We start from the raw sequence: 27339 nt of genomic DNA, 5'->3' as shown, positions 1-27339 counted from the left end.
TATCTACATAAAGTGGGTATTTACATGAAATATTGATTTGAGGGACCAGTGTTGTGGCGTAGTGAGTAAAGACACTGCCTGTGATGCCAGCATTCCATATGGTCACAAGTTCGTGTCCCAGATACTCCACTTCCAATCCAGCTCCCTGCTAATGGCCTAAGAGAAGCAGTTGAAGATGGCTCAAGTGTTTGAGCCCTTTCTACCCATGTGGAAGACCTGGATGAAGATCTTGGCTCCTGGCTTTGGCCTGGCCCATCACTGGCCTTTGTTTCCATGTGAGAAATAAACCAGTAGATTGAAGATCTCTCTCTGTCTCTCCTTCTCTGTAACTCTGACTTTCAAATAACTAAGTAAACCTTATAGAAATATATTGGATTGAGACCACAGATGTGAAATTTATATTGATACTATTAGATTTTGTACTTCTACTTTTGTCTCATCTTTTCAATCACCAAGTTCTCTTGCAATCTGTGTGGCTATCCTCCATAAGGTCATCCACTGTCTTTTCCAAATTTGTGTCATTTGCAAATATATTGAGCTTATTTCAAATGTTGTATCCAACTCAGTGATTAAAAGGTCAGATTTGATAGATGTATACAGAGGCCTGGGGCACATTTCTAGAACCAGCACATCAATCCCGACCTGCCCTCACAACTATCCTTTTATCTGATAGGCTGATATGTGTGCCAGTCATCTACAAATTCATACAACTCTTTCAGATCCCAACAGTGTTTTCCAGAAGAATATAATGAAAGATAAAATTGAATTTTTCACATATCCAAATCGTCTTTATATGAATGCCAAGCCTTCTGACAAATGAGATGAGTTTAGTGATAGCTTCATTTTAAAAAACTTTTAATTTGAAAATAATTTTAAATTTACAAAACAAAACTGTGAACTGTGAAACAGTACAGAGTCAGCATATTTTCCACACCAGCTTCTCTTACTGTTTGTTTCTTCTATTTGAATGATACATTTGTTATATATAAACCACACCCAGCTTCCCCTAGAATTAGGATCTCAGATTTGTATATTTGTCAGATTTTTAAAGTCAAACTTCCTCTTTTTTCACACTCCTCTCAGCCACAAATAATCAATACTCTGTCTTCAGACTGAGTAGTTTTTACTCCCTACAAATGAGGGAGAACATGCAATATTTGTCTACCTATGTCTGACTTATTTCACTTAACATGATGGCCTCCAGTATGTCAATTGTACTGAAACTTACAGGATTCCACTCTTTTTTATGGCTGAATAGCATATTTTTTTTTTTGACAGGCAGAGTGGATAGTGTGAGAGAGAGACAGAGAGAAAGGTCTTCCTTTTTGCTGTTGGTTCACCCTCCAATGGCCGCTGTGGCCGGCACGCTGCTCCAATCCAAAGCCAGGAGCCAGGTGCTTCTCCTGGTTTCCCATGCGGGTGCAGGGCCCAAGGACTGGGGCCATCCTCCACTGCCTTCCTGGGCCATAGCAGAGAGCTGGCCTGGAAGAGGGGCAACCAGGATAGAATCCGGCGCCCCAACAGGGACTAGAACCTGGTGTGCCGGTGCCGCAAGGCGGAGGATTATCCTGTTAAGCCACGGCGCTGGCCAAATAGCATATTTTGTTAATGTGCAGTTTTATTTAAAGCTATGTGTTATTTTTTTTTTATTTAGTAAATATAAATTTCCAAAGTACAGTTTCTGGATTACAATGATTCCCCCCCCCCCATAATTCCCCTCCCGCTCGCACCCCTCCCATCTCCTGCTCCCTCTCCCATTCCATTCACATCAAGATTCATTTTCAATTCTCTTTATATACAGAAGATTGATTTAGTATATATTAAGTAAAGATTTTATCTGTTTGCACCCACACAGAAACACAAAGTGTAAAATACTGTTTCAGTACTAGTTATAGCATTACTTCACATTGGACAACACATTAAGGACAGAGATCCTACATGGGGAGCAAGTGCACAGTGACTCCTGTTGTTGACTTAACAATTTGACACTCTTGTTTATGGCATCAGTAATCTCCCTAGGCTCTAGTCATGAGTTGCCAAGGCTATGGAAACCTTTTGAGTTCGCCGACTTGGATCTTATTCCAACAGGGTCATAGTCAAAGTGGAAGTTCTCTCCTCCCTTCAGAGAAAGGTTCCTCCTTCTTTGATGGCCCCATTCTTTCCACTGGGATCTCACTCGCAGAGATCTGTCATTTAGGTCTTTTTTTTTTCCCCCCAGGGTGTCTTGGCTTTCCATGCCTACAATACTCTCATGGGCTCTTGAGCCATATCCGAATGCCTTAAGGGCTGAATCTGAGGCCAGAGTGTTATTTAGGACATCTGCCATTCTATGAGTCTGCTGTGTATTCCCGCTTCCCATGATGGATCATTCTCTCCCTTTTTTATTCTATCAGTAGCTATGTGTTATTGATCTCCTACTTTTAACCACAAAACTATCCCATAAAGCAAAACAGTTAATTAGATTATGGCATTTCTGTATGATATGAGGTGCCCATTAAAAGAAAAGAAACATGTTTGTTTAATATCAGCCAAAGATATTTAGTTTAAAATATAAATGAAAATGCTAGGTCATAAAACTATGTCACATATTATATTATTTTCAAAGTACATGTAAACTTCAGGCAAGGAAAAGCAAAAAAAAAAAAAAGCAAAGGTTAAGAATTTTTTCTTTTATGTTTTAGTTCATTTTATAATATTTCTAATTGGAACATGTATGTGAACAAAATCTAGGCTTGCCATCTGGAATATTGAATAGCAATGGGTCAGTAGAATCATAAGAAAATCAAGGAAGCAGGAAAGCAGGACAAGCAGCGTGGGGAGTGATCCTTCTATGGAGTAAGAACAGTGAAGAATGAGGGTGAGGGGAATGGGCCAGCAGCAGAATCTCAGGAGGCATGGAGGCCACGGCCAAGTGTTGGGTCATCGGAGCTTGGAAAGGAGTCTGTTTCTTTGAAAGAGAAGGGAAGTTAGGAGATTTGATGTGGTCTAAGATTACTCTAATATGTTGAGTAAAGTTTCTAAGGAGCCAAGCTGAAGGTAGGACACCAGTTAGGGGATGGCTGCATTAAACCAATCAAGAGATGACTGTGGCCTGTATTGCAATAATGATGGCACAGGTAGTAAGAAATGACTGGACACTCCACGCATTTTTGAATGTAGGACAGCTGCCTATATAATCAACTGGGATCTGTGTTGTGAGAAAAGGAAGCAGAGCAGAGGATGACTCCATTTTTTTTTTTTTAAGTGTGAGTTTCTGAAGGGATTGTCATCGACTGAATTGCAGAAGACTACAGAGATAGGTCTTTTTTGGACCTGTAGATTTTCAAACACCTGCTAATCATACTGTTGGAGATATTTTGTAAAGCAGTAGGAAGTATACATTCGCATTCCACCTGGTCTGGGCTAGAGATACAAGTTTTAAAGAATGTCAGCCTTTAAGGATCATAGGAGGATTAAATTAGTTAATATGGGTAAAATACTTAGAATATCCCTGGAAGCAACACATAGGAAAAAACAGTTTTTGCATTATTGACAGCCAAGGAAGTATCATTTAGATAGAGCATACTTTGAAAGATGCCCCTGGATACAATTTATGACCCTGGCAATTTTATAGTAACTGATCCTTACAAATGCTGCTATTGATTGTAGGCACATCTTAATGTATTCTTAAGTTTGCTGGAAAGGGTTTTTTTCACTTTGTTCAGACCCTTTATTTATATGTTCAGAAATGCATTTGACATTGATTAGAACTAATTCTGTTCCGCAGTAGGTGGAATTCCTATATTTTACTCTGTGCTAACAGCTATTAACAGTGATAATTAGTGCTTTCTTATTGCTTGATTTGGAACAAATATTTGACAGTATCATATGAAAGTTTTTAGATTTTCAGGAAAAAAATCCCTTATAATTTTGAGTCATTTTGTGTTATTAATAGTATAACTTTTCTAAATGCTTTTTTGCACATTTGACATTATTTTCTTTGAAGATATTTCTATTGGTTAAAGTAGCTTGAGGAATTTTTATGATGTTTTGGGAAGAGGTTAGAAATAGAAAACAATAATATCATGAGTAGCATTGTAGCAGGTTTTTGCTCTCACTGAGAAGTATTATTCTTTTAGTCTTCTCATGTTCATTTCTTTTTTTAAATTAATTCATTTATTTGTAAGTCAGAGTTACACAGAGAGAGGAGAGGCAGAGAGAGAGAGAGAGGTCTTCCATCTGGTGGTTCACTCCGCAATTGGCTGCAATGCTGAAGCTGTGCCAATCTGGAGCCAGGAGCCAGGAGCTTCTTCGAGTCTCCCATGCAGGTGCAGGGGCCCAAAGACTTGGGCCATCTTCTACTGCTTTCCCAGGCCACAGCAGAGAGCTGGATCGTAAGTGGAGCAGCCGGGTCTCCAACCAGCACTCATATGGGATGCTGGCGCTTCAGGCCAGGGCATTAACCCACTGCGCCACAGCGCCGGCCCCAAATGTTCATTTCATTTTAGTCATAATATGTATTAAATTACTTCTAATTAGTCATTCTTATGATCACATGAGTGTATCTATGTCTGTATAATCAATAATAAACATTTAAAGTTCTAAATAGATTATTACTAATTTTTAAACTGTAAAAATTGTAAATTTGTGTTGATATGATCATTCTTCTTGATTATATATGTAAAAAGTTCTACATGCAGCATCCTGATACATTAGTTAGCTGCCTCCATTTGTGATTTAAGAGGCTTCGAAGACTTGGCACCGTCCCTCATTTCCTAACCCAAAACTCTCCACCTTTCTCTTTGTACTGGAAATTTCTGCCATTGTCATTTCTCTTGCTGATTGATTTCTTTTTCTTTTCTTTTCTTTTTTTTTTTTGTCTGAATGTCTCAGGAGAACTGAAAATTTTGGCAGAACACATTACCTTCAAACCTTTGAACAACTCTGTGTGTCTGTTGCCTAGCTATCCTGCCTGAAATCCTGTCTGAGGTGGTGCTGTGTTCTGGAAGTCTCAGAGTCGAGCCCTTAGAAGTGAAGTAGATAGAAACTCTGCAGACTGAACTTGATATATTTCATACTTCTGTTTAAAAGTCATTTTTTTAAAGATTTTATTTATTGGCCGGCACTGTGGCTCACTTGGCTAATCCTCCGCCTGTGGAGCCGGCACCCTGGGTTCTAGTCCCGGTTGGGGCGCCGGATTCAGTCCTGGTTGCTCTTCTTCCAGTACAGCTCTCTGTTGTGGCCTGGGAAGGCAGTGGAGGATGGCCCAAGTGCCTGGGCCCTGCACCCACATGGGAGTCCAGGAGGAAGCACCTGGCTCCTGGCTTCGGATCGGTGCAGCACCGGCCGTAGGAGCCATTTGGGGGGTGAACCAAAGGAAAAAGGAAAACCTTTCTCTCTGTCTCTCTCTCTCACTGTCTAACTCTGCCTGTCAAAAAAACAAACAAACAAACAAACAAAAAACCACACACACACATACACACATGCACCTGCATGTGCACAATCTGGATATCAACTCTGTAACTAAGTCTCAGAACAGAATAGAAAAAAAATGATTTTATTTATTTAAGAGGTAGGGTTACAGAGAGTGAGAGGGAGAGACAGAGAGAAAGGTCTTCCTTCCATTGGTTCATTCCCCAAATGGCCTCAAAGGCCGGAGCTGCGCCGAACCAAAGCCAGGAGCCAGGTGCTTCTTCCTGGTCTCCCATGTGGGTGCAGGGGCCCAAGCACTTAGGCCATCTTCTACTGCTATCCCAGGCCAAAGCTGAGAGCTAGATTGGAAGAGGAGCAACCAGGACTAGAACCGGCACCTGTATGGGATGCCAGAGCCGCAGGCGGAGGATTAACCTACTGCGCCACGGTGCCATCCCCTAAAAGTCATCATTCTTTAAGATTCATTTTGTTTATTTAAAAAGGCTGAGTGAGAGAGAGGGAGGAAGAGACAGAGAGAGAAAGAGATCTTCCATCTTCTGGTTCACTCCCTAAAGGTTCTCAGTGGCCAGGAGTAGGACAACCTGGAACTCCACCTGTGTCTCCCACGTGGGTGGCAAACACCCAACTATTTGGACCATCTTTTGCTGATTTCCCAAGCACTTTAGCAGGGAGCTGGATTGGAAGCAGAGCAGTCAGGATCACTTTATTATGGGATGCTGGCATTTCAGGTGGAAGCTTTAACCTCCTGCATTACAATGCCTGCCCCTAAAATTAATCCTCATCGCCCGAGTACATATAGATTTGGACTATAGATTGCTTGACTGAAAAACATGGTGGTGCTTATAGAAACATCAAGTTTATTGAGGTTCACCTTACCAACTTATTTGCAGTACAGTGATCACTTAAACTACTTGAAGTAACTCCAAATTTAACTTACTGTGAAGTCAAAAATTCCAATTGTATATATTTTTCATTTTTAACTTCATTTTGCTAGCTAGTGAAAATACTTGCCCATTTTTTTCAGATTATTAAAATACATAAAAGTTAAACTTTCCATTCAGCAATTAACTTTCAAATTAACAATCTAGATAGAAAAATTGAATTTTACTGGAATAAAAACTAAAGACAATTTACATAACAAAAGTGTGGGGTTGAATAAATCCAGGACAATGGAAGCTATCAGAGAAGAACAAGGAAAGTGTTAACATCTGATAAAGAAGAGCAATTCCACCTTACAGTAATGTCATTGCTATGAAAATATCATTGGCTGAAATCATATTGAAACTTTACTATCATTTAAGTAGTTTATAATAATTTAAATTTGAAAAAGCAATCTATGTATTTTTTAGTGCTGCCAGGATAAAGTGGAATTTGGAGGAGTTATGTCCACAAATCAAGGAGAAAACACTGGGACATGGAGAATTATGGTATTTTTACATTATTTAAGTATGAAAGTTTGGTTACCAAGCATAACAATTAGATTGCTGTTTCAAAATATGGCATGATGCTCACAGAATTTGGAACCATATGCAAAGCCATTGTCTCTTCTAGACTCTGCCATCTTGGTACCATCAATTTCAGAATCTGGGGTTGCTCTTTTAAAGCCATGGGTTCTAGGAGTAGGCATTTAACCTTCTGGGTAAGACACTGGTGTCCCTGTCCAACATTGTTGTGCTGGGTTAGATTCTAAGCTTTGTCTCCTGATTCCAGCCTAGAACCCTGGGTGCCAGTGCTGCAGGCAGAGGATTAGCCAAGTGACCCATTGTGCCAGTCCCTATAGGTTTTCAAGATCTTTTTCTTATGCAAACTAGGCTGAAGAGATCTTAACTATCATGTGGCCCCCAAGAGTTGTGCTCATCCGTGGCTCAGTGCCATTGCTTGGTTTATCATTCTCTTTGGAACTTCTTTCCCTCTCCTTCTGAGCTGAACAAATAGGCATTCAGGCACAACTGAATTTCACAGCCTTCTACAGAGCCTTACTCCAGTCCTTCCTCTCTAATTTATGTACACCATATTTTAAGAAATATTACATTTATAATAATTGTTTGCCTATTTCTCTACCTATTTCCTAAACCTAGAAATCCTCTGGAGGGCAGGGCACTGACTTATTCATCCTTTTATCTTATCACCAAGAGCAGAGACTGGTTTAACACAGACTTTCATTGAGGTTCCATTTCCCTTGTTTGAATTACATGGTCATGAAAAAGATATTATTCTTTCACATCCCTCCCTAGTAAAAAAGAATTTTAAATGTCAAGATTGCCAGTTTTTAAAAGGACTGAAGGAAGAATTCGGAGATCCAACTGCACTGCCTTTAGCTAGAGGCAGTTTGAGGATATAATCCTTTATGGTTGCTAGTGACTTCGTATTTTGTAACTATTCAACTGTCCTGGCGTATTACTTGCAGGAAGCATTACAGCAGTAGAAATGGAATCCCATTTCTGCTGATGGGCAGTTACATGAACAAGCAAAACTTCTAGCATGAATTTATGAGTCTTAGAAATATAAAAAAGGCTCAGGGCCTCAAGTTCCTAAAACACAAAGCAAAAGCTAAAGTTTCAGTAACAACTGCTAAATAAGCATAAAAGAAAAACATAGTCACATTTCTCTAACTTCGATAATAAATAATGCATTGTCAAAGCAGAGGAGATGTCCTATAAATTAAAATAGTGCTGATGTGGAATAATCAGCTCTTATTTTAAGAGCATGAAACAGTTAAAAGTGACAGATTTTGTTTTGTGGATTATTTCATCTCTTTGAGCCAGAATGACAGGAAATATTAATTTAAATTACTCTGCTGTCATTGGAAATGTCAGATTCTTTATTTTTAATTAAAAAAGTGGTATTATTTTCTCACATAGTATTAAAAGAATTAGTGCAATAAACAATGGAAAAATATCACATAACAAGTTGAGACATGGAAATGGGCCGATTTGGGCAAAACATTGTGCTCATTTACATATTGTGGTATTAGTCTAATCTCTCTCTTTATGATCCTCCTTTAAAAAAACATACTCCTGGGAGATAAAGTTTATAAAACTAATTCACACTATAATACTAGTGATAGAGGAGTTTAAGGCCTCCTGAGGATACTTCATACCTAAAACAGAGGCTGAGGAAAATTTACAATAGGATATTAGATTCTGGATGAAGCATTTCCATTTAGGCAAACAATGAACCTTTCAAAGGCCATTCTCATCCTATGCTCTCCTCTGAAATGCTCTGGGGGGGGGGGTGTGACCTCATTTTAGATATCACATAGATAAATCGTTGTGTAAGGAATTCAGTATGCTTCTAAGCCAGTAGGTATGTATTCCTTTGGGAATGATGTAGCTCAACTTGGTTATGTCTATGAGGTCAGAAGGCTTTTAAAAGTATAAATTTTTGGCTTTATTTATAATTCAGAGAGGGTGAACATGAAATACAGAATAGTCACAATGTTTTCCCTTCAAAATAATATTGAATTAAGGGGCTAGTGCTGTGGCGTAGAGGGTTAACCTTTGCCTGTGATACCAGCATCCCATATGGGCTCCAGTTCCAGTCCTGGCTGCTCTACTTCCAATCCAACTCCCTGCTAGTGTGCCTGGGAAAGCAGCAGAGGATGGCCCAGGTACATGGGCCCTGGCACTGACGTGGGAGAGCCAGATGAAGCTCCTGGTTCCAGGCTTTGACCTAGCCCAGCCCTGGTCATTGTGGCCATCTGAGGAGTCAACAGCAGATGGAAGACCTCTCTCTCTCTCTCTCTCTCTCTCTCTCTCTCTCTCTGTGTGTGTGTATGTATGTGTATGTCTCCTTCTCTCTCTGTAACTCCGACTTTCAAATAAAAAGTAAATCTTTTAAAAAGTACTGAATTCTCTGTTTATGAAAGCATTAACCATATCTGTTTCAGTTAGATGTTTTATCCCTAGTGCTTAACTTAGTTCTTTATACACAGTACAAATAGCTTATGAAATAATTATGAATAGATGGATGGAAATAAGGTGGGAGAGAGAGCTTGTAGGAAGTGTTGGCATTTTTCTATGTAGGTAAATAATTACCATGGAACCCTTTATCTACCTCATCTTCCCCGTTACACTTTTGTGTGGAAAAACAGTGGAAACAAAAACCTAAAGCATCTTTTCAAACAAATGGAACATGAGTATTCTATAAAACTACACTGCCCAATTATGCTCAAAAATCAAACTTAGGTATAGGCTTGAAATTTTAGTAAATGGGTTAATGTGGAAATATCCCTTACTAGAGATGTTGGTCAGATTTTGTGACATTTACTTACTCAAAACAATTCAGTGAAAACAGTAGTGTGCCATTTTGAAAAATCAAAGCTGGGGCCAGCACTGTGGTGTAGCAGGTAAAGCCGCTGCCTTCAGTGCTGGCATCCCATATGGGTGCTGGTTCGAGACCTGGCTGCTCCACTTCCAATCCAGCTCGCTGTGCATTCATGGTAATAGAATTCTGAAACATGAAGGCCAACTGATCATCTCCTCGGGGTTTACAAAGGGGACAGGGAGAGAAAGTAATACTGAATAAAATGGAAGAAGGACAGTTGTGACAGGACTGTTTTTATCCCACTGATAGATATATTTGCTTAGAAGAAATGAAGAATGGAAAATATCCAAAAATCTCTCTTATAACAGCAAGTAGGGGCCGGTGCTGTGGCACAGCAGGTAAAGCCACTGCCTGCAGTGTCGGCATACCATATGGGTGCTGATTCGTGTCCCAGCTGCTCCACTTCCAATCCAGCTCTCTGTAATGGCCTGAGAAAGCAGTGGAAGATGACCCAAATCCTTGGACCCCTGCACCCACATGGGAGACCTGGAAGAAGCTCCTGGCTCCTGGCTTCGGATCAGTGCAACTCCGGCCGTTGCGGCCATCTGGGGAGTGAATCAGCAGATGGAAGACCTCTCTCTCTCTCTGCCTCTCCTCTGTGTAACTCTGAATTTCAAATAAAGAAATAAATATATATTTTTAAAATAGCAGCAAGTAGATGGTCAAGGTTAGTTTAGTTAACCTTTTGTGTGTGTGTCGGGGGGTGGGAGGGAGGGCACTATATCACTTTTTCCAAATGGGTAGCATTTCCCTTGATAGATTTTCAGGAACCGTAAACATCATTTCTAGTAATATTGCATCTGGTGAGTGCTAACCTGAAACTTGAAAGCCAAGATGTTAGAAAAAAATTAATCCAATAAGAGGGACGTATTGAGAGTATTAAATATCTGTTGATTCTTGTGCTTGGGTTTTCCTTTTATTGTTTCTTGCTTTCTTTCCAACAAGATAGTATTCTGGTCACAAAGAATAAAGCTAAATATTTTTTTAGCCCCACACAAAATTAAAGAAGTGATAGATTAGATGGTAGACCATGGTCCTCTTCTCCTATCTTCAATGAACAGGCTACTTAAAGGGTCAATTTAAAGGATTCTAACACATCTAAGGAAACACATTAACATTGGCTGCTGTCTCCCTAAGTTTGTATTCCAAAAAGTTTTCCCTGCTTCCCACTTTGTCTCACAGTCCTTTCTAATTTCCGCTGGTATAAATCAATTCAGATTTATTAGATTCGAATAAAGGAACTCCAGTAAGTTTTTAATAATAATTATCATTATCACTGATTAAAGTTATATTGTTCAGGCCAGATGGAGTCCTTTTCCTGTCAGCTAGAATGCGCTTGCATTATGTAGTTATAATGTGTTTAGATCTAAATAAACAGATGGCACAGTGACAGGATATTATACACTGGTGATGTCAGCATCAGTGTTTCACAAACAGAATTGCTTAAATAAACTCTATTACAGCAAGAATCCCAAAATGTTTAATATGACTGGAATTAAGTCTAAGTTTTGTTTTAATTTAAAAATAGTATAAGTGAGTCCGAAAGTTTCATGGAATATGGAATTGAAAGGTAAGTTTATTTTGGTACCAACAACAAAAAAATTAAATCCTTGCATCTGAAGGGCTTAAAAATTCCAGAAAACTCTGTATTATCAATATATATATATATATATATATATATATATATATATATATATATATACATGGACTATGCATGTACTTTTAGCCCTAAAAGTTTCCTAGCCCCAATGCTAGCACCTTTTAATTTCATTTTCCATGAATTTTTTGAAGTACCCTTATACTACTGACTACTAGAAGGTTGGATCATCAGGAAGGTCTGAAGTTCAGCCAGAGGAAGTGGATTTGCTAAATAGTGTTTTTTTTTTCTTTTAAGATTTCATTTATTTATTCGAGAAGTAGAGTCACAAAGAGAGGGAGAGACAAAGAGAAAAGTCTTCCATCCACTGGTTCACTCCCCAAATGGCAATAATGGCCAGAACTGAGCTGATCTGGAGCCAGGAGCCTCCTCTGGATCTCTCAGGAGGGTGCAGGGGCCCAAGTACTTGAACCATCTTCCATTGCTGTCTCAGGCCGCAAGCAGAGAGCTGGATTGGAAGAGGAGCAGCCAGGAATTGTGTTTTATATGTGTGGATATTTGGGGGCCATCACTGTGACATAGTGGGCTAAGCTCCTGCCTGCAGCGCCAGTATCCCTTATTTGTGCTGGTTCTAGCCCCGGCTGCTCCTCTTCCAACCCAGCTCTCTGCTATGGCCTGGGAAAGCAGTAGAAGATGGCGCAAGAGCTTGGGCCCTTGCACCTGTGTGGGAGACCTGGAAGAGGCTCCTGGCTCTTGGCTCCTGGCTCCTGGGTCCCAGCTTCAGATCGGCCCAGCTCTGGCCTTTGTGGCCATATGGGGAATGAAGCAGCAGATAGAAGACCTTTCTCTCTGTCTCCCCCTCTCTCTGTCAGTAACTCTACCTCTAAATAAACAAATAATTCTTTTTTTTTAAAAAAAAAAAGTGTGTGGATATTTAACATTACAGCCTTTCTTGGTCTTTTTCATTAGATGCAGAAACCCTCACGTTAGAAGAATTTCCAATTTGAGGATTGGTCAAGAAAAAAAGGAAATTTACAGCATAATTTCCTTTGTTGTATGCTTTAATTAAGAGTATTCCAGCTCCCAATTGACATTAGAAAATTAACAGAGAAGGTTTAATAAGGAGAAAGTTTTTACAGATTTTTGAATCTATTTTTCATACTAAAAATGAGACAATTTCCCACAGAAATTTAGAATGAACCTACAAAACTCAGAAATAAACTTCAAAGAAATTCATTTCCCATGATTTCTTCTAATAATCTTTTTGTTGAGTCCTTATGGAATTTCTCTGTGGTCCAATGATTTCTATCAAGACAAATGCTTAAAGCAGATGTCGTACTTTACCACTATAGGAGGTGAAGTTTGATATTTGAAAATGCAGATATAACACTTTTGGAAATGAATATTAAGTAAATAAAAATAAAGCTTTCTTTAAAAAATCAGGTTTGTAAATATTTATTTGAAAGCCTGAATTACAGAAAGAAGAGGAGAGTCAGAGAGAGAGGGAGTAAAGGAGATCTTCCATGTGCTGGTTCACTCCCCAGATGGCCACAAGCTTTATCTGGGTCTCTCATATGGGTGGCAGGGGCCCAAATACTCAGGGCATTCTCCATTGCTTTCCCAGGCCAATAGCAGGGAACTAGATCAGAAATGGAGCAGCTCGAACAGGACCCAGCCTCTATATGTGATGGGGTTATGCCACAACACTGGCCCTTCAAATTCAGCTTTTTTTTTTTTAAAGATTTTATTTTATTTGTTTGAGAAGTAGAGTTATAGACAGAGAGAGAGAGAGAGAGAGAGAGAGAGAGAGAGAGACAGACAGCTCTTCCATCTGCTTGTTTACTCTCCAGATGGCTGCAATGGCCAGAGCTGAGCCCATCTGAAGCCAGGAGCCAGGAGCCAGGAGCTTCTTCTGGGTCTCCCATGCAGGAGCAGGGGCCCAAGCACTTGGGTTGTCTTCTACTGCTTTCCCAGGTGATAGAAGAGAGCTGGATTGGAAGAGGAGCAGCTGGAACAAGAACCTGTGCTCATATGGGATTCTGATGCTGCAAGTCGAAGGCTTAACCCATTACACTAGAGTGCCAGCATGAATTCAGCTTTTTAAAATGCTTGATTTCACCTTTTATCCCGATGGTTTATCAGGTGTATAAAAATGTGTCCATTTTCATAGACTTCAACTTCTTTTCAGCTATTACTTTAATTTTTTAAGATATAATTTTCATTTTATTTGAAAGACAGAGAGGACAATCTTCCATTGGCTAGTTCACTCCCCAAATACCTGCAATAGCCACATCTGGGCCAGGACAAAGACAGAAGGCTGGGATTCCATGAAAGTCTCCTACGAGGATGTCAGGCACCTGAGGACTGAAATATCACCTGCTGCCTCCCAGGGTGTACATCAGCAGATAGATGGGTTGGGAGCAAAGTAGCCAGGACTTGAATCCAGGCACTCTGATCTAGATTCAGGTGCCCCAAGTATATGCTTAATAGCTGCAACACACCTCTACCCCTTAATTTTTAGTAACTGTTGGTTTCAGTGAGTTATGAGCTTTGGAAATTATCTCAAATAGAATAGATCAATAGAATAACAATGTTCAATAGTCAAAGTGAAATTTATTTAAAATAACTGTTTACTTCTGACTTTCTGAGAAAGGTCACGGATTTCATTTTCTTATAAAAGACTTAAATGATTTTGAATACCAGGAGAATGCACCTAAGTTTCACATATAATGAACTTTCAGGTTTTGCTACTTAAGTGAGCATTTTATAGACTATGTGTCTACTCTAGTATGACATAAAAATCCTTGTAAAGAAGTAAGAGTATTTCCTTTAAGGAATTACTGCTAGTCAAGGAGTAAAAGATTACAATCTGGGTGACCTTTCCTCCTTTTTCCTCTTCTACAGGTGGGCGTTGCCATAAGTCCTGTACTGGCCGATGCTGGGGACCTACAGAAAATCATTGCCAGACTTGTAAGTGTTCAACAGAGAGAAAATATAGGTTGGAAGTGGTCAAGGAGTTTTAATATTTTTTTCATGCATTTGGTCATCTAAAACATTAAAAAGAGCTTTGTCTCCTTCTGGTAGATTTTCTTCTGTCGAAGAAAGCTGCCTAATGTCATTACTTTTGAATGAGACATAATACATAATTGCTTCTTCTATTTCTTTGTGGTTTCTAGGTTAGTAATCTCAACAGCACAGCTGTGGTGATATTGGCTATGACTTTCAAGTCTGTGCATCAGTAGACATAGGAAATCCAAATTTGTGCAAAATGATATAACTCAATTTCAGGTTAATTGAGTATCTCAATATCTGTTCACGTAGTGATATCACTGTTCATTCATTAGAAAAAGAAAAACAAATGATGCTATGTCCCTCCTACATTCCAGGCAGGCACTGTTCGAGGCATAGAGATATCAAGTATGTGAATTATGGATCTAGATTCACTTTTGCTATCAATGCATCTTGTCCTTAGTGTATAGTTTTTCTTGAATTAGTCATAAACGATATAAGTATGAAATAATTTGATAGACATTTTGGTAAGATTTAAAGACTGGATTGTGTTTCAGCAAAGTAAATACAAAAAGAATTATTGTGAGCTGCTAAAGGAAAAATGTATAAGAAAAGATATTCTCAACAATCATTGTTACTACTTAAATTTATTTTTAAAATTCATGGGTATCCTCATGTTTAAAATGTATAGAATTTAAAAAAGTAAAAATTATTTTCCTACCTGTACCCCACCTTTGTCCTTCAACCATCCATAGTCACCATATGTATATTCTAGTATATTCTTCAAAAGGCAATGTATGCATACCTAAGGAAATATGGATATGTATCTCCCTCAATTTTTACTGAAATGTTAGCATGCTGTGTATGTTGTGCTACAACTTAATTTCTCTAAATGTATGTATGTGAGTGTGGATTATTTGAAGTATTATTTCTTAGAAGTGGGATTCACAGGATCACAAACAAGTGTAGCTGCATCCAGAGAGATCACCAAATGGAGATGTTTTTCTCTATTGAGGTTGTAATAAGTCCCCCTGCCAGGAGCAAACTATCTGAATGTCTGTCACCCTGTTCCCTGGACAGAAGAGTGTATTATCAAAATTTTAGGTCTTTGCAAAGAGTTAGAGGAAAATAGTATTTCAGTGTAGATTTAAATTAACTTATTTAGTAGAAACAATGTTTTAGGGCAGGAGTGTTTTGACAGGGATTTTAAGCAGGAGTCTAAAATAAGATTAGATAACTGCATGGAATTCATTCACTGCAATATTTGAAGACAATGTTTCAATAGCAAAGAAGTTGAAACCCAGGTTCACATAATACAGGGATGACATTGATGTGCCCATTTGCAAGAATTCTAGATTTCTAAAATGAAGAAAAATCGTTGCAAGCCTGCAAAACGAAATGATGAACAGCCATGGAAATCATTAAAGCGCCTGGACATCCACTAGTTATTTCATGGCAAAGAAATTGTGAGATGTCAAACTGAAGGTAGAATTTTTACTCACTCACTTTCTGCTTGCTTTATTTTATTTTACAGAGAGATCAAAGGGGCTGCCTGGAGGGTTACTCCTGGCAGCCACTTTGGTGGGGCAGTGGAGTCTGAGCCCCAAACCCCACTCACTGAGGCATGTCAAGGGCCTCAAGTTAGAGCCAGTGGAATGAACAAGTTTATATTTGGAAAATGCTGGTAGGAGTCTCTTTCTTCTGCTGGATGGAGGATATACAAAGCCCTGTCCTTGTGTCGGTAATTCAGTGCTATCTCCAAACCCAGACTGATTTTCTCCCAGCACTTTTCAGAGTTCTCTTTTGATTGCTTCTTGCAAGTATTTCCAGGGTTTATAGTAAAACTTTGCTGGGAAGAATAAACAGGTCTATGCCATCTTTTTCAAACCCAAAATCCTATATGGTATTTTTAATGATACTATTGGTAAATGAAATAATTCTGTTACTTTCATTTGTCTCTTTTTACATGTATTTTTATAGAAAAAAATTCAGCATGACTGTCAGGTTATATATGTACATGTTTTCATTCAAAGTTCAGGAAAGCCTATGTTTCTTATTTTCCTGTTCTATTTTAATATAGTGATTTCCAAGTTTATGGTATATACAACTCAATTGGATATTTCTGTATTAATGTAGAATGAGAAAACAAGATAAATGGATTTCCCCAACTTTGATTGAAAGTTAAATTTTCATGAAATTCATATAATACTTACAATTCTAGAAATATTAATAGGTTCGATTATGGTGGTAAAAGCTTACAGATGCCCTAATTTTCAGCAACAATTCTTATTGTTACAGTGGACAACTTTTAGGACATTTGACATGTAGACACATGGCTTTATCTGAACTACCTCATTTTAGAGAATCAGCCTCTGTAGCTATGCTTGTTCTACATGACACTTTTTTTAAAAAGGGTGTATTTATTTATTTGAGAGAGTTACAGAGAGAGAGAGAGTGAGAGAGACACAAATCTTCTATCTACTAGTTCACATCCCAAATGACTGCAATGGCCAAGGTTAGGCCAGACGGAAACCAAGAGCCAGGAGATTCTTTCGGGTCTCCCATGTGGATTCAGGAGCCCAAGCACTTGCACCATCTTCTGTTGCTTTCCCAGGCACATTAGCAGGCAGCTGGATGAGAAGTGGAGCAGCCCAGACTTGAAACAGCTTCCATATAGGATGCTGGCACTGTAGACTGTGGCTTAAACCCACTGTCCCAAAGTGTCAGCCTCCTACGTGACACTTTACAGTTGGTTACAGGGCAGTGTTTTTCCGATGGAGGTGACTTTCTCCCCACAGGATATCTGTTAATGCCTGAGCAGGTTTGTTTGTCACAAATCAGGTGGGGAAAGAACACTTACTGGCACTAGTGAGGTGGAGACTAGCAAACATCCTGTAGTGACAGAAGAGCCCCTTCCCCCTCAACCCCCTACCCTCCAAAATGAGGAGCTTTTCACTACAAAATGTTAATAGTTTCAAGGATTGAGAAATCTTGTCATAAGAGTAGATAGTTGACTTGGGCTGAACCAGTCATATTTTCTTCCTAGGAAAATTAGATTCGGGATCCAGAGATACTGGTTTTAATACCTTAGAAACTTGAACCTGAAGAGATACTAAGCCTAACTGATGTTCCCATTTTTGAACCATTTGCGTTAAAGAAGCAGAAGTAACAGATCTTCAAGGACCCTGAAGAATAAAGCAGCTGTACTGTACGGAGAATTAGAGACAGGGGGGTTAACATTTGTCAATAATGTTTACCTGTTTCTCTGGTGTGCCTGAGGTCCAGCTGCACTTGTGTCCTTAGTTGCCCTAAGATGCATGGTATCCTACTACATTTGAATGGGAGTTTATTCCATGTGAGAGTAGAAGGGCATTTTGACTGAGATCATCAAGACATGGTTCATGTTTCAAATCATCAGACTTGAAGTCATCTAATGCATCTGATTTTTCAGCATAGAAATTAAGCTTGCTATTACCTAAAATTGGCTTACTGATCACAGAGTCCCTCAAATTTAAGTTTAATGAACACTCGTATGCTTCTAACACTTACATGCACAAGTACAAATTTTAGGATAATGTATATTAACATTGAGCTTTAGAGTTTATTAAATATTTTACAATTCGTTTTCCCAACAGTCCTGTGAGTTAAAGAGAAAAGTTAGAAACCTCATCTTACATTTGAGGAGATGTGAGCTGAGGAAATGATTAAAGGGATTGTTAAATTTACTCAGCTTATACCTGAGATTTCAACCTAATGGTTCCAAATCCAAAGACAATACCAATTCCTGTATACAACATTGCACCGTTTGGTAGTAGAGGGTACTGGATATGAAATTATCTATGTAGCACAAATCCAAGTTAATACCACTTTCTATTATGAGAAAGTGACTTCATTTTTATAAATCACAGTTACCAAATCTTTTAACTCAGATGTCTTCTTTTGTTCTTACAATGAAATTCAATACAACAATGAAGTTGAAGTGCTTAAGTACTTTTGTCTCTATACTAATGGCAGAGTATATTACAGCTGATATTGTAATAAACTAAGAGAGATATTGTTAGAAAACTTACTCCATTTTAAATCTGAGTGAATATCTTAGAGGCTACAGCAGGCTAGTTCCACCTGGTGAACTCTACTGACACCTGGTGGCTGGGGAATGAAAAGCTCAAGCTCTAGAGTGAGGTAGAGGCATTTGCTCTGGTACTCTCTCCGTATCTGAGCTACTGAGAGATAAATCACTTGTCCAAATTTAAAGGGCTCAGAATCCTGTGACAAAATTTGTTTTAGAACGACTCAAACAAATGAATTTTATAATTATGATTTTTTGGGAATTAGAATTTGAGAGAGATTCCATAATGATATGAGAAATCCAGAGATGGCATAGAGCTAAGGTATGCATAACCATAAAATGTTAATGTATCTTCCCTGGATTCCTTTAGATTTCCAGTGACTCTTCTGTTAATGAAGGGGTATTTGTTACCCATAGGAATCCTTGAAAGGTATTTATAGTTGAACTCGGACTCATCTTCATAAAAATGAGAAAATATGCCATAGAAGTTTTCAACAATATTCTGCTTTTGTTGACTGGCCATATAAAAGTTCATTTTAGTGTCAGAAAGACATAGTTTTGTATTTTTTGAACATTTATTTCTTTCCTTTATGACGCAAACCCTCTAGTAAGGGTTTCTCTGGAGATATACAACTTGATGATCTGCCAAGTATTTTCTTGTATTTTATGAATAATTTTTCTTTGAATCATTTGATAAGTTAGGGAAGGAAGGAAAAAATAACTAAGAGCCCCCACCTCAGCAAAGGACTTGCAGTTAATAATATGCTTCATTCACCTGACATCTCCCCAAAGGTATGTCCTCCTTGTAAATGTTCTTGGAGTAACGGGGAGAAGTCATGGTGAAGACTAATGCCCAGGCTCCAGGCTGGGGAATAAGCTGCTGATAACGAATGACTTGTTAGGGTGAAATGAAGCAAAGACTGCTGATGAGTGTTGAAAACATCACTGAATAGAGATGTGAGGGACACAGAGATACCAGTCAGGACAGTGGTGAGCTGGTGGGGAGGTCTGCAGGAGGCCCAGGTTTTAAACATAGGAAAGGGGGAGGTTTGGGTTTTTAATAGCTTTATTGAAATGGAAGGGTACTATAAATTCTTAGTATGATTTACTAACATTTTGCAACTCATTTTTTCTAATAGTTTGATTATCACAGCTGTTTGGTTGCACTTTCAATAATTTAAGCATACTGTTGTTCTTCTATAAAATTTCGTGAAGTTCAAAGTGTACACTTTGGAACCAGAAGCTATTTATAAAATGCTATTTTTTTTTGACAGGTAGAGTGGATAGTGAGAGAGAGAGAGACAGAGAGAAAGGTTTTCCTTTTTGCCGTTGGTTCACCCTCCAATGGCCGCTGTGGCCGGCGCATCTCGCTGATCTGAAGCCAGGAGCCAGGTGCTTCTCCTGGTCTCCCATGCGGGTGCAGGGCCCAAGCACTTGGGCCATCCTCCACTGCACTCCCAGGCCACAGCAGAGAGCTGGCCTGGAAGAGGGGCAACCGGGATAGAATCCGGCGCCCCAACCGGGACTAGAACCCGGTGTGCCAGCGCCGCAAGGCGGAGGATTAGCCTATTAAGCCACGGCGCTGGCCTATAAAATGCTATTCTAAAATATAAAATCTTTTTACATAAATTCTTAAAAATTTCTTAGACAACCTAAATAATCTTATAAATATTTATGCAAATAAATTTTGCTTGTATAATCTAATCAAGTGCTGGATCTGATCATGAGTCTGATTTTCTAAAGCAACATAAATTCACTCCCTACAAATCCTTTTTGATGGTAAAGTATCCTGACCCTATAAACCTAACAAGACTATTTCTTACATAGTTACAAAGGGTCAAAATAGAGCTTATGCTGGGAGACTGAGGGCTGTGTTACACACGGAGCAGTAACTCAGACTTGAAAGTACTTTTAAGCTCAGTTAAATCGTGGCCGCTTGGCTCCACAGTGCAGCTTAAGTGAATTGATTCAGTGGATTAATGTAGTCCTGTCGGGGGGGAGACAAACTTATCGGCTATGTGAAGTCGGAAGCTTATGGAAGCATTATTTAGCAGGCTTACTGCTAAGAATGACAACTCTCTTTATTCATAAGAACTGAGTCCTGAGGTCCGAGCTGTATAGTGTAGGTGTGAAAGAAACTAAGCTTTAAAGAAATAAATAATAATGATGAAAAGAACGGCATTATCTCCATCCCTGCAAGATATATGAAGCGCATTTATCTCATTTAAAATAGATACTGCATGTCCTTCTTTTATCTTTAAGCGCAATATCAGGGCAGCTCTCTCCAGTCTCCTATCATCAGAAAGGGTGGGGGTTTCATTTTGCACATTCCTTTTGTCCATCTAGACCTGATGTCAGCTCAGTTACTGCGTTTTGAGTGAGGAAAGGGGAGAAGCATATACCGAAACATTACCATCTGATTGTCCCAACCTTTGCACACATGGTGCATTGAAGTAGTTATGGTTGTCTTCAATTGCTGACAATAGAATTGAAATTTTCTAGGCTGACAATCACTTTATACCCTCTTCAGTCTTTTAACTTGTTTTGCAGGTGACGTTTCTTGCTTAGAAATTAATTGAAAAATATAAATGCATTTGACCATAGGTTAAAAAATTGTCTCTTAAGTCAAAATATTACACCACAAAAGTTAATGAGGAAATGCATGTTTCAACTAACTGAACAGATATAGTTGTATCCTTTAAAATGTCCATTTAATTGATTAAAACTAAGGCATCATTTTAACCAAAGTTATGGTAGTAGAATTTGCTCTTATTACACTATTCTTCCTAGCAAGATGCTAGCAAAATCTTTTTTAAATAAAAAATAACTATGAAATTAATACAAGTAGTGTATTTCTTTGTTGTAAATAATTGTGAATAGGGGTATTGCTGTATTGTAGAATAAAACCTGGTTCCAAACAATGCTGTAAGTTATTTATTGTTTCTATTACAAGTATTATAGACTTTATTAGGAAAAGTTAGAAATTATTTAGCATTTTCCTCAGTAATTGACTATACTTGTGCATCAAGAAAATTAACTTTCAACAGTTGAAATAAATTTTCACTTTAATAGTGGGGGGCAACCCCCAGACCTTATCTTGATTTAGGCATCCTTTTCTTTCTTAGGAGAAACTTCAGTATGTTTAGTAATAGCTTTTCCTTTGTCCTAAAGTACCTGTGGCACCCTTTTGGAGTGGCATATTAAAAATCAAAGGAAACGATATTTATTTTTTCCTCAAAAATTTAGCAACAAATGTAGCAGCTCCATATTAAATTATAAATTTTACATGAGATGCCCAAAAGTTTCCTATAGATTATGAAACCAAATGACAAATTATGAAAATAATAAACCAATTATACTCATATCCATGCACACACATATAATTTTTCTAACATAATTGTATTTACAGTCTGTGGAACAAATGTTGTTAAAAAGAAGATGCCAAGGTGGTAAATATTCAATTATAAGTGGAGAAAATTAAGTGGAAGCTAATGGGGAATTGTGAAAGAGCTGAGCCAGCAGACTCGATCAATCAGAATAACAGCGAGCCTTTGTTAAAAGCCAACATCTTTAATTAAAATCCTTGTATTTTACTAATAACTCTGCATGTCCATAAGCCTTCTTATTGATTTCAATTATTTTCTATGTTCCTCTTTTGGATTTATAGTTTCTGGAGATGTTGTAACATTATAATGGACTAATTACTTGTATACATTTAACATTTCAAGAAGTGACCCAATAGTTTACTTATGGAAATTAAGAGAGAAATCTCCTCTGATACACTGTTCATTTAGACACAGGTTGATCTCATTCACTAATTATATTACTTTTTTCAAAGATTTAAAAGTGCAAAAAGGTTTCCATTATAACTTCCAGGAGAAATATTTATTTGAAATACTCTATATATTACAGTTAATTTGATTGAGGAGATACTGCTTAATGCCATGCTGAGGGCTTAAGAGATGTAAAGGAGATATATAAAATCATGTCTGTTCTCTGAGCATGCTGTGGGTATGATGAGGAATGTTTATAGGCATCAGAAAAAATACTGAACTAGGGACATCAGCTCTAAGTTAATGCAATTTTAGGAACCTCAAGTTCTTCAAGATCCATTGTATACTTGAGCAAAGCATTTAAAAAGATTATTTATGTACGTGCATCCTTTCATGGTTAGGTTATTTGTGTGTATTTGTATGTGTGTGCGTGTGTTTGCACATTGATTAGATAGGCATATGTGGGTGTATGTGTGTATAGTATGCATATATAGTTATAGATTTTTATCAATATAAATGGTATTGACATAGATACGGATTGTGGAGAATGCAAACTCTGGATGTTGTGGAGATAGTTAATTTAAACAGATGTCAGAGAGTGAATACTTCACATTTGTAGGAGTAGTGAGAGATCATTGAGAAGAGATATTTGGAGGTGATATGAAATACTATTAAAATAATTTTGTTATTCTGATAGTGATGAAAATTTACCCTGTGTTGTTTGTAAATTTGCACCTTATCTTGATTTAGGCTGTTATTAGAGTAAATACATTTGGCTATAAAAGAGATATTTTGAAAATTACCTACTTGTGACTTGCTTCTGATGAACTGGATACCTTGGCTACAGGAAAGGAAAGACGACTCGTGAGATCTCATTGTTAGAAAACCAAATGCTTATATTTCACTCTCTTGTGTAAGGAATTTGGCAAGGCTGGAGAAATAGATCCTCTTTAGAGCTGAGCCTTGCATTAATCTGAGTTGTATCACTTTCTCTTTAAAATTCATCTGTTTGGTTAGGAAAGAATGAAGTAAACAGCATAGGGATCAAAGAGAATAAGTATAGGTAACTGGATAATGGTCAATTTCTCTTATGTCAAGCCATATCTTTGCCCATTATATTAAAATAAATGGGAATTCCTTAAACATCAGACAAAGTTATATTCCTTTCTCAAGCAAATATAAATTTTGTGCAGCATATGGCCATTTGTAATGTTATCATAGCTGCTTCTCTCAATTACCATAGGTTTTTCAGAAAAGATGATCGCTATATTAATTAGTTTATGAAGCGTAGATCTAAACTGTTTTTTAAAAATAATTTTCAAATATTACTACCTCATTGGAGACAGTCATTTTGGGTTTATCTAAAATCTCTTTTCCCTTGAATTTTGTTATAACGGAGTTCATAGAGCATTGTGACCACAATATAATGCCTTTGAGTTTGGTTCCAATTTCAGTATTGAATTTGAATGACTTTTAACCAGGATGATTATTTTCCTCTACAAGGGTGTAATGTATGTCTTTATATTATGTATGTTATTTCATTGACTAGAACATAGAGGGAGAACAGGACTGAAAAACAGACTGCCATTTGTCACCAATTGCAGGTAATACTAAATAAAATACTCTAAGAGATACTTTTATGCAGGCTAAGTTTGAGAGTGCTGAGTGTGTGGCTGCAGTATTAGACCGAGACACCAGAGAAAACTTAAATTCATGAAAAATTACCACTTTCTCTCTCTTTTAAAATTTTTGTTTGAGAGGTAGAGTTACAGAAAGTGAGAGGGAGAGATAGAGAGAAAAGTCTTCCTTTCACTGGTTCATTCCCCAAATGGCTGCAACGGCAGGATCCAGGTGCTTCCTGTATGCAAGGTGTAGGGGCTCAAGGGCTTGGGCCACCCTCCACTGCTTTCCCAGGACATAGCAGAGAGCTGAATTGGAAGAGGGGCAGCCAGGATTAGACCAGTGCTCATGTGGGATGCTGGTGCCACAGGCGGAGGATTAACCTACTGTGCCATGGCACCAGCCCCAAAATTACCACTTTCTAAGATGAAAATATTTGCACTATGGAAGTAAAAATTCTAAAATTAAGCTATACATTTAGCCATCTTCAGTCAATTCTGAATGGTTCCTTTTTAATTGAACATAAATAGTCTAAAATACCCTGGAAATTATTTCATTAATGCCTAGGCATTTAAAAAGAATAACTGTGGGGGGCTGGCACTGTGGGGTAACTGATAAAGCCACCATCTGCAGTGTCAGCATCCCACATGGGTGCCGGTTCCAGTCCCGGCTACTGCTCTTTCTATACGGCTCTCTGCTATGGACTGGGAAAGTGGCAGCGGATGGCCCAAGTGCTTGGGCTCCTGCACCTCTGTGGGAGACCCGGAAGAAAATTCTGGCTCAGCTCGTGCCCTTGCGGCTATTTGGGGAGTGAACCAGTAGATGGAAGACCTCTCTCTCTCTGCCTCTCTGTAACTCTGCCTTTCAAATAAATAAATAATTTATTTATTTTAAAAAGAAGAGATATGCAGAACAATATTCTCCATCAAGTATTAAAATATTAAAAAGTAGTAACTTTTGGGGCCGATGCTGTGATGCAGTGGGTTAAAGCCCTGGCCTGAAGCACTGGCATCCCATATGGGCACCGGTTCTAGTCCCAGCTGCTCCTCTTTCAATCCAGCTCTCTGCTGTTGCCTGGGATAGCAGTAGAAGATGGCCCAGGTCCTTGGGTCCCTGCACCCGCATGAGAGACCTGGAGGAAGTTCCTGGCTCCTGGCTTCAGATCGTCGCAGCTCCGGCTGTTACTGGCCATCTGGGGAGTGAACTAGCGGATGGAAGACCTCTCTTTCTGTCTCTACCTCTCTCTGTAACTCTGTCTTTCAAATAAATAAAATAAATATTTTTTTAAAGTAGTAACTTCCTTAAAATGAAGAAAAAGAAAAAATAATAAATTTAACTACATTATAGTATTTTGTATTTTTTTAATATTATTTATTTGAAAGGTAGAGTTACAGACAGTGAGAGAGAGAGAGAGAGAGAAAGGTCTACCTTCCGTTGGTTCAGTCCCCAGATGGCCACAACAACTGGAGCTGCGCTGATCTGAACCCAGGAGCCAGGAGCTTCTTCCGGGTCTCCCATATGGGTGCAGGGGCCCAAAGACTTGGGCCATCTTCTACTGCTTTCCCAGACCATATCAGAGAGCTGGACTGGAAGAGGAGCAGCCGGGACTAGAATCCAGCGCCCATATGGGATGCTGGTGCCACAGGCGGAGGATTAACCTACTGCACCACGGTGCCAGCCCTAGTATTTTGTATTTTTATAGCAAAATATTAATAATGAAAATTTCAAATTAAAAATTATACATGAAATCTGTAAAAATTCTTCAGCCTTTCTTATAATAAAAGACACACAATTATTAAAAACCCAATATATTCATATGATTGCTAGTCAGGATGAATGTATGGGGAATGAATCAAGCTGAATTATTTTGGTAGATTAATATAGGTAAATATCATTATGTGTCAAAAGATTTAAAATTTGTGTCAAAAGATTTAAAATAAACATGTTCTTGAACAAGGGAACTTATTATTTCGCCACTTATAACAAGTTAGTATACATGCAAAATGTATTTGTTACAGCAGTACTTACAATAGTAGTAAATACAAATAATATAAAATCTTAGATAATTAAATTAGAGTATGACCATATAATATAGAACTTTGAAAAATAATATAGGAACACTATATTTAGGTTCCCACAGAAAAATATTAATGATATAAAATTTAATGAAACGTTTTAATATAAAATTTAATGAAAAGCAAGATTGCCATAATTTATTCATTACTTAACAATACCAACAGCAGATATTTATATAGTGCTCACTAAATACTAAGCACTACTCCTTGCTTAATGATTTCTCACAATATATAAAATTTTCCAAACATCACCATGAGAGAAGTGCAATTGTTATCTCTACTTTATAGATGAAGAAACCAAAACACAGGGAGGTTAAGTGATTTGTGTAATCTGCCCAGCTGTGATGGAACGTCAAAGCTGGAGCCCAACAGATACCTCCGGAGACCCTCCCATGGCCATCCATTGTTCTGCTCTCACTTACTAAATTATTCTGCTTTGCACTAACAGGTTCACATGTATTACCTCATGCAGTTCTCATAAGTCATTGCACTACAGAATCTACTGGGAGCAAGCTGCGAGGGAAAGATGAGTGGGCATGATAGAGCTCTGAGGGAGGGGTGTGAGAGATTCCCTGGGTGTTGAGAAATGTAGAGAAATGGGATTTTTTTTGTCAGAAGCTGATGCATTCCCCCCGTGGAATTTTAAAAATGTGGTTGAGTCGTTTTGAGTTAGCTTTGGTTGTGCATTTTGTGCTGTCTTTGCTGTTATACTACTATGGAGCCATAATAATAAGTTCAAAGATATACAGACACCCCCACATTGACATTGGTTATTCCTGTGGAATGGAAATGAATGGTTTGCTTTTCATTTTACATTTCTGCAGTTACTTACTTTTCCCTAAAAACATACTACACATGTAATTTCAGAACATTAAGAATGGAAAGAGCAACAAATAAATTATATGTTCTTTATTATGGCATTTTTAAAATAATTTTGACAATCTCCAAACTTATTTCCATATCATAAGTATGATACTTTTATCACTATATTGATAACACATAAAAATTTTATTGAATATCTACAGATGTAGTATCTTCCCTAAATGTTCTTCGATTTTGGCCCAGAGTTTAACATGCTGCCATCCAGGAGAAATTTAGACTTCACTGTCCCAAATTTCAATGAACAAACAAGAGTGAGAATTTAAAAAGCATAATCCTCAGAGAACAGCCCATCTCAGAGGCACCATCCAAGAGGGAAGGCATTTTTGTGCTGATATTATGCATTTATCATATTGTGATTTTCCATAACCTCTGTGATCCTAAAACTTCAGAAAAAGTAGTGCCTCTGAGTTCATGATTTCATTAGAAGGTTAATTTGCTGCACAAATATAAAAGGAGCCCTCACGTTCATTTTTCTTTTTTTCTTTTTTCTTTTTTTTAATGTTTTGACAGGCAGAGTGGACAGTGAGAGAGAGAGACAGAGAGAGAAAGGTCTTCCTTTTTGCCGTTGGTTCACCC

The 27339-nt window shown here is 38.1% G+C and overlaps 1 protein-coding gene across 1 annotated transcript in view; it reads left to right on the top strand.

Moving 5' to 3' along the window:
• The window catches only part of ERBB4 (erb-b2 receptor tyrosine kinase 4), an 812545-nt gene that overhangs the window by 410105 nt on the left and 375101 nt on the right, over window positions 1-27339 (top strand). The window contains exon 5 of the mRNA XM_062197030.1: window positions 14240-14305. Within this exon, the coding sequence (XP_062053014.1) occupies window positions 14240-14305 (66 nt within the window). The remainder of the gene's footprint in view (window positions 1-14239; window positions 14306-27339) is intronic.

The sequence above is a fragment of the Lepus europaeus genome, chromosome 1 (genome assembly GCF_033115175.1).
Source record: "Lepus europaeus isolate LE1 chromosome 1, mLepTim1.pri, whole genome shotgun sequence".
Classification (NCBI taxonomy): Eukaryota; Metazoa; Chordata; class Mammalia; order Lagomorpha; family Leporidae; genus Lepus; species Lepus europaeus.
This window is presented reverse-complemented; position numbering and strand designations above follow the sequence as displayed.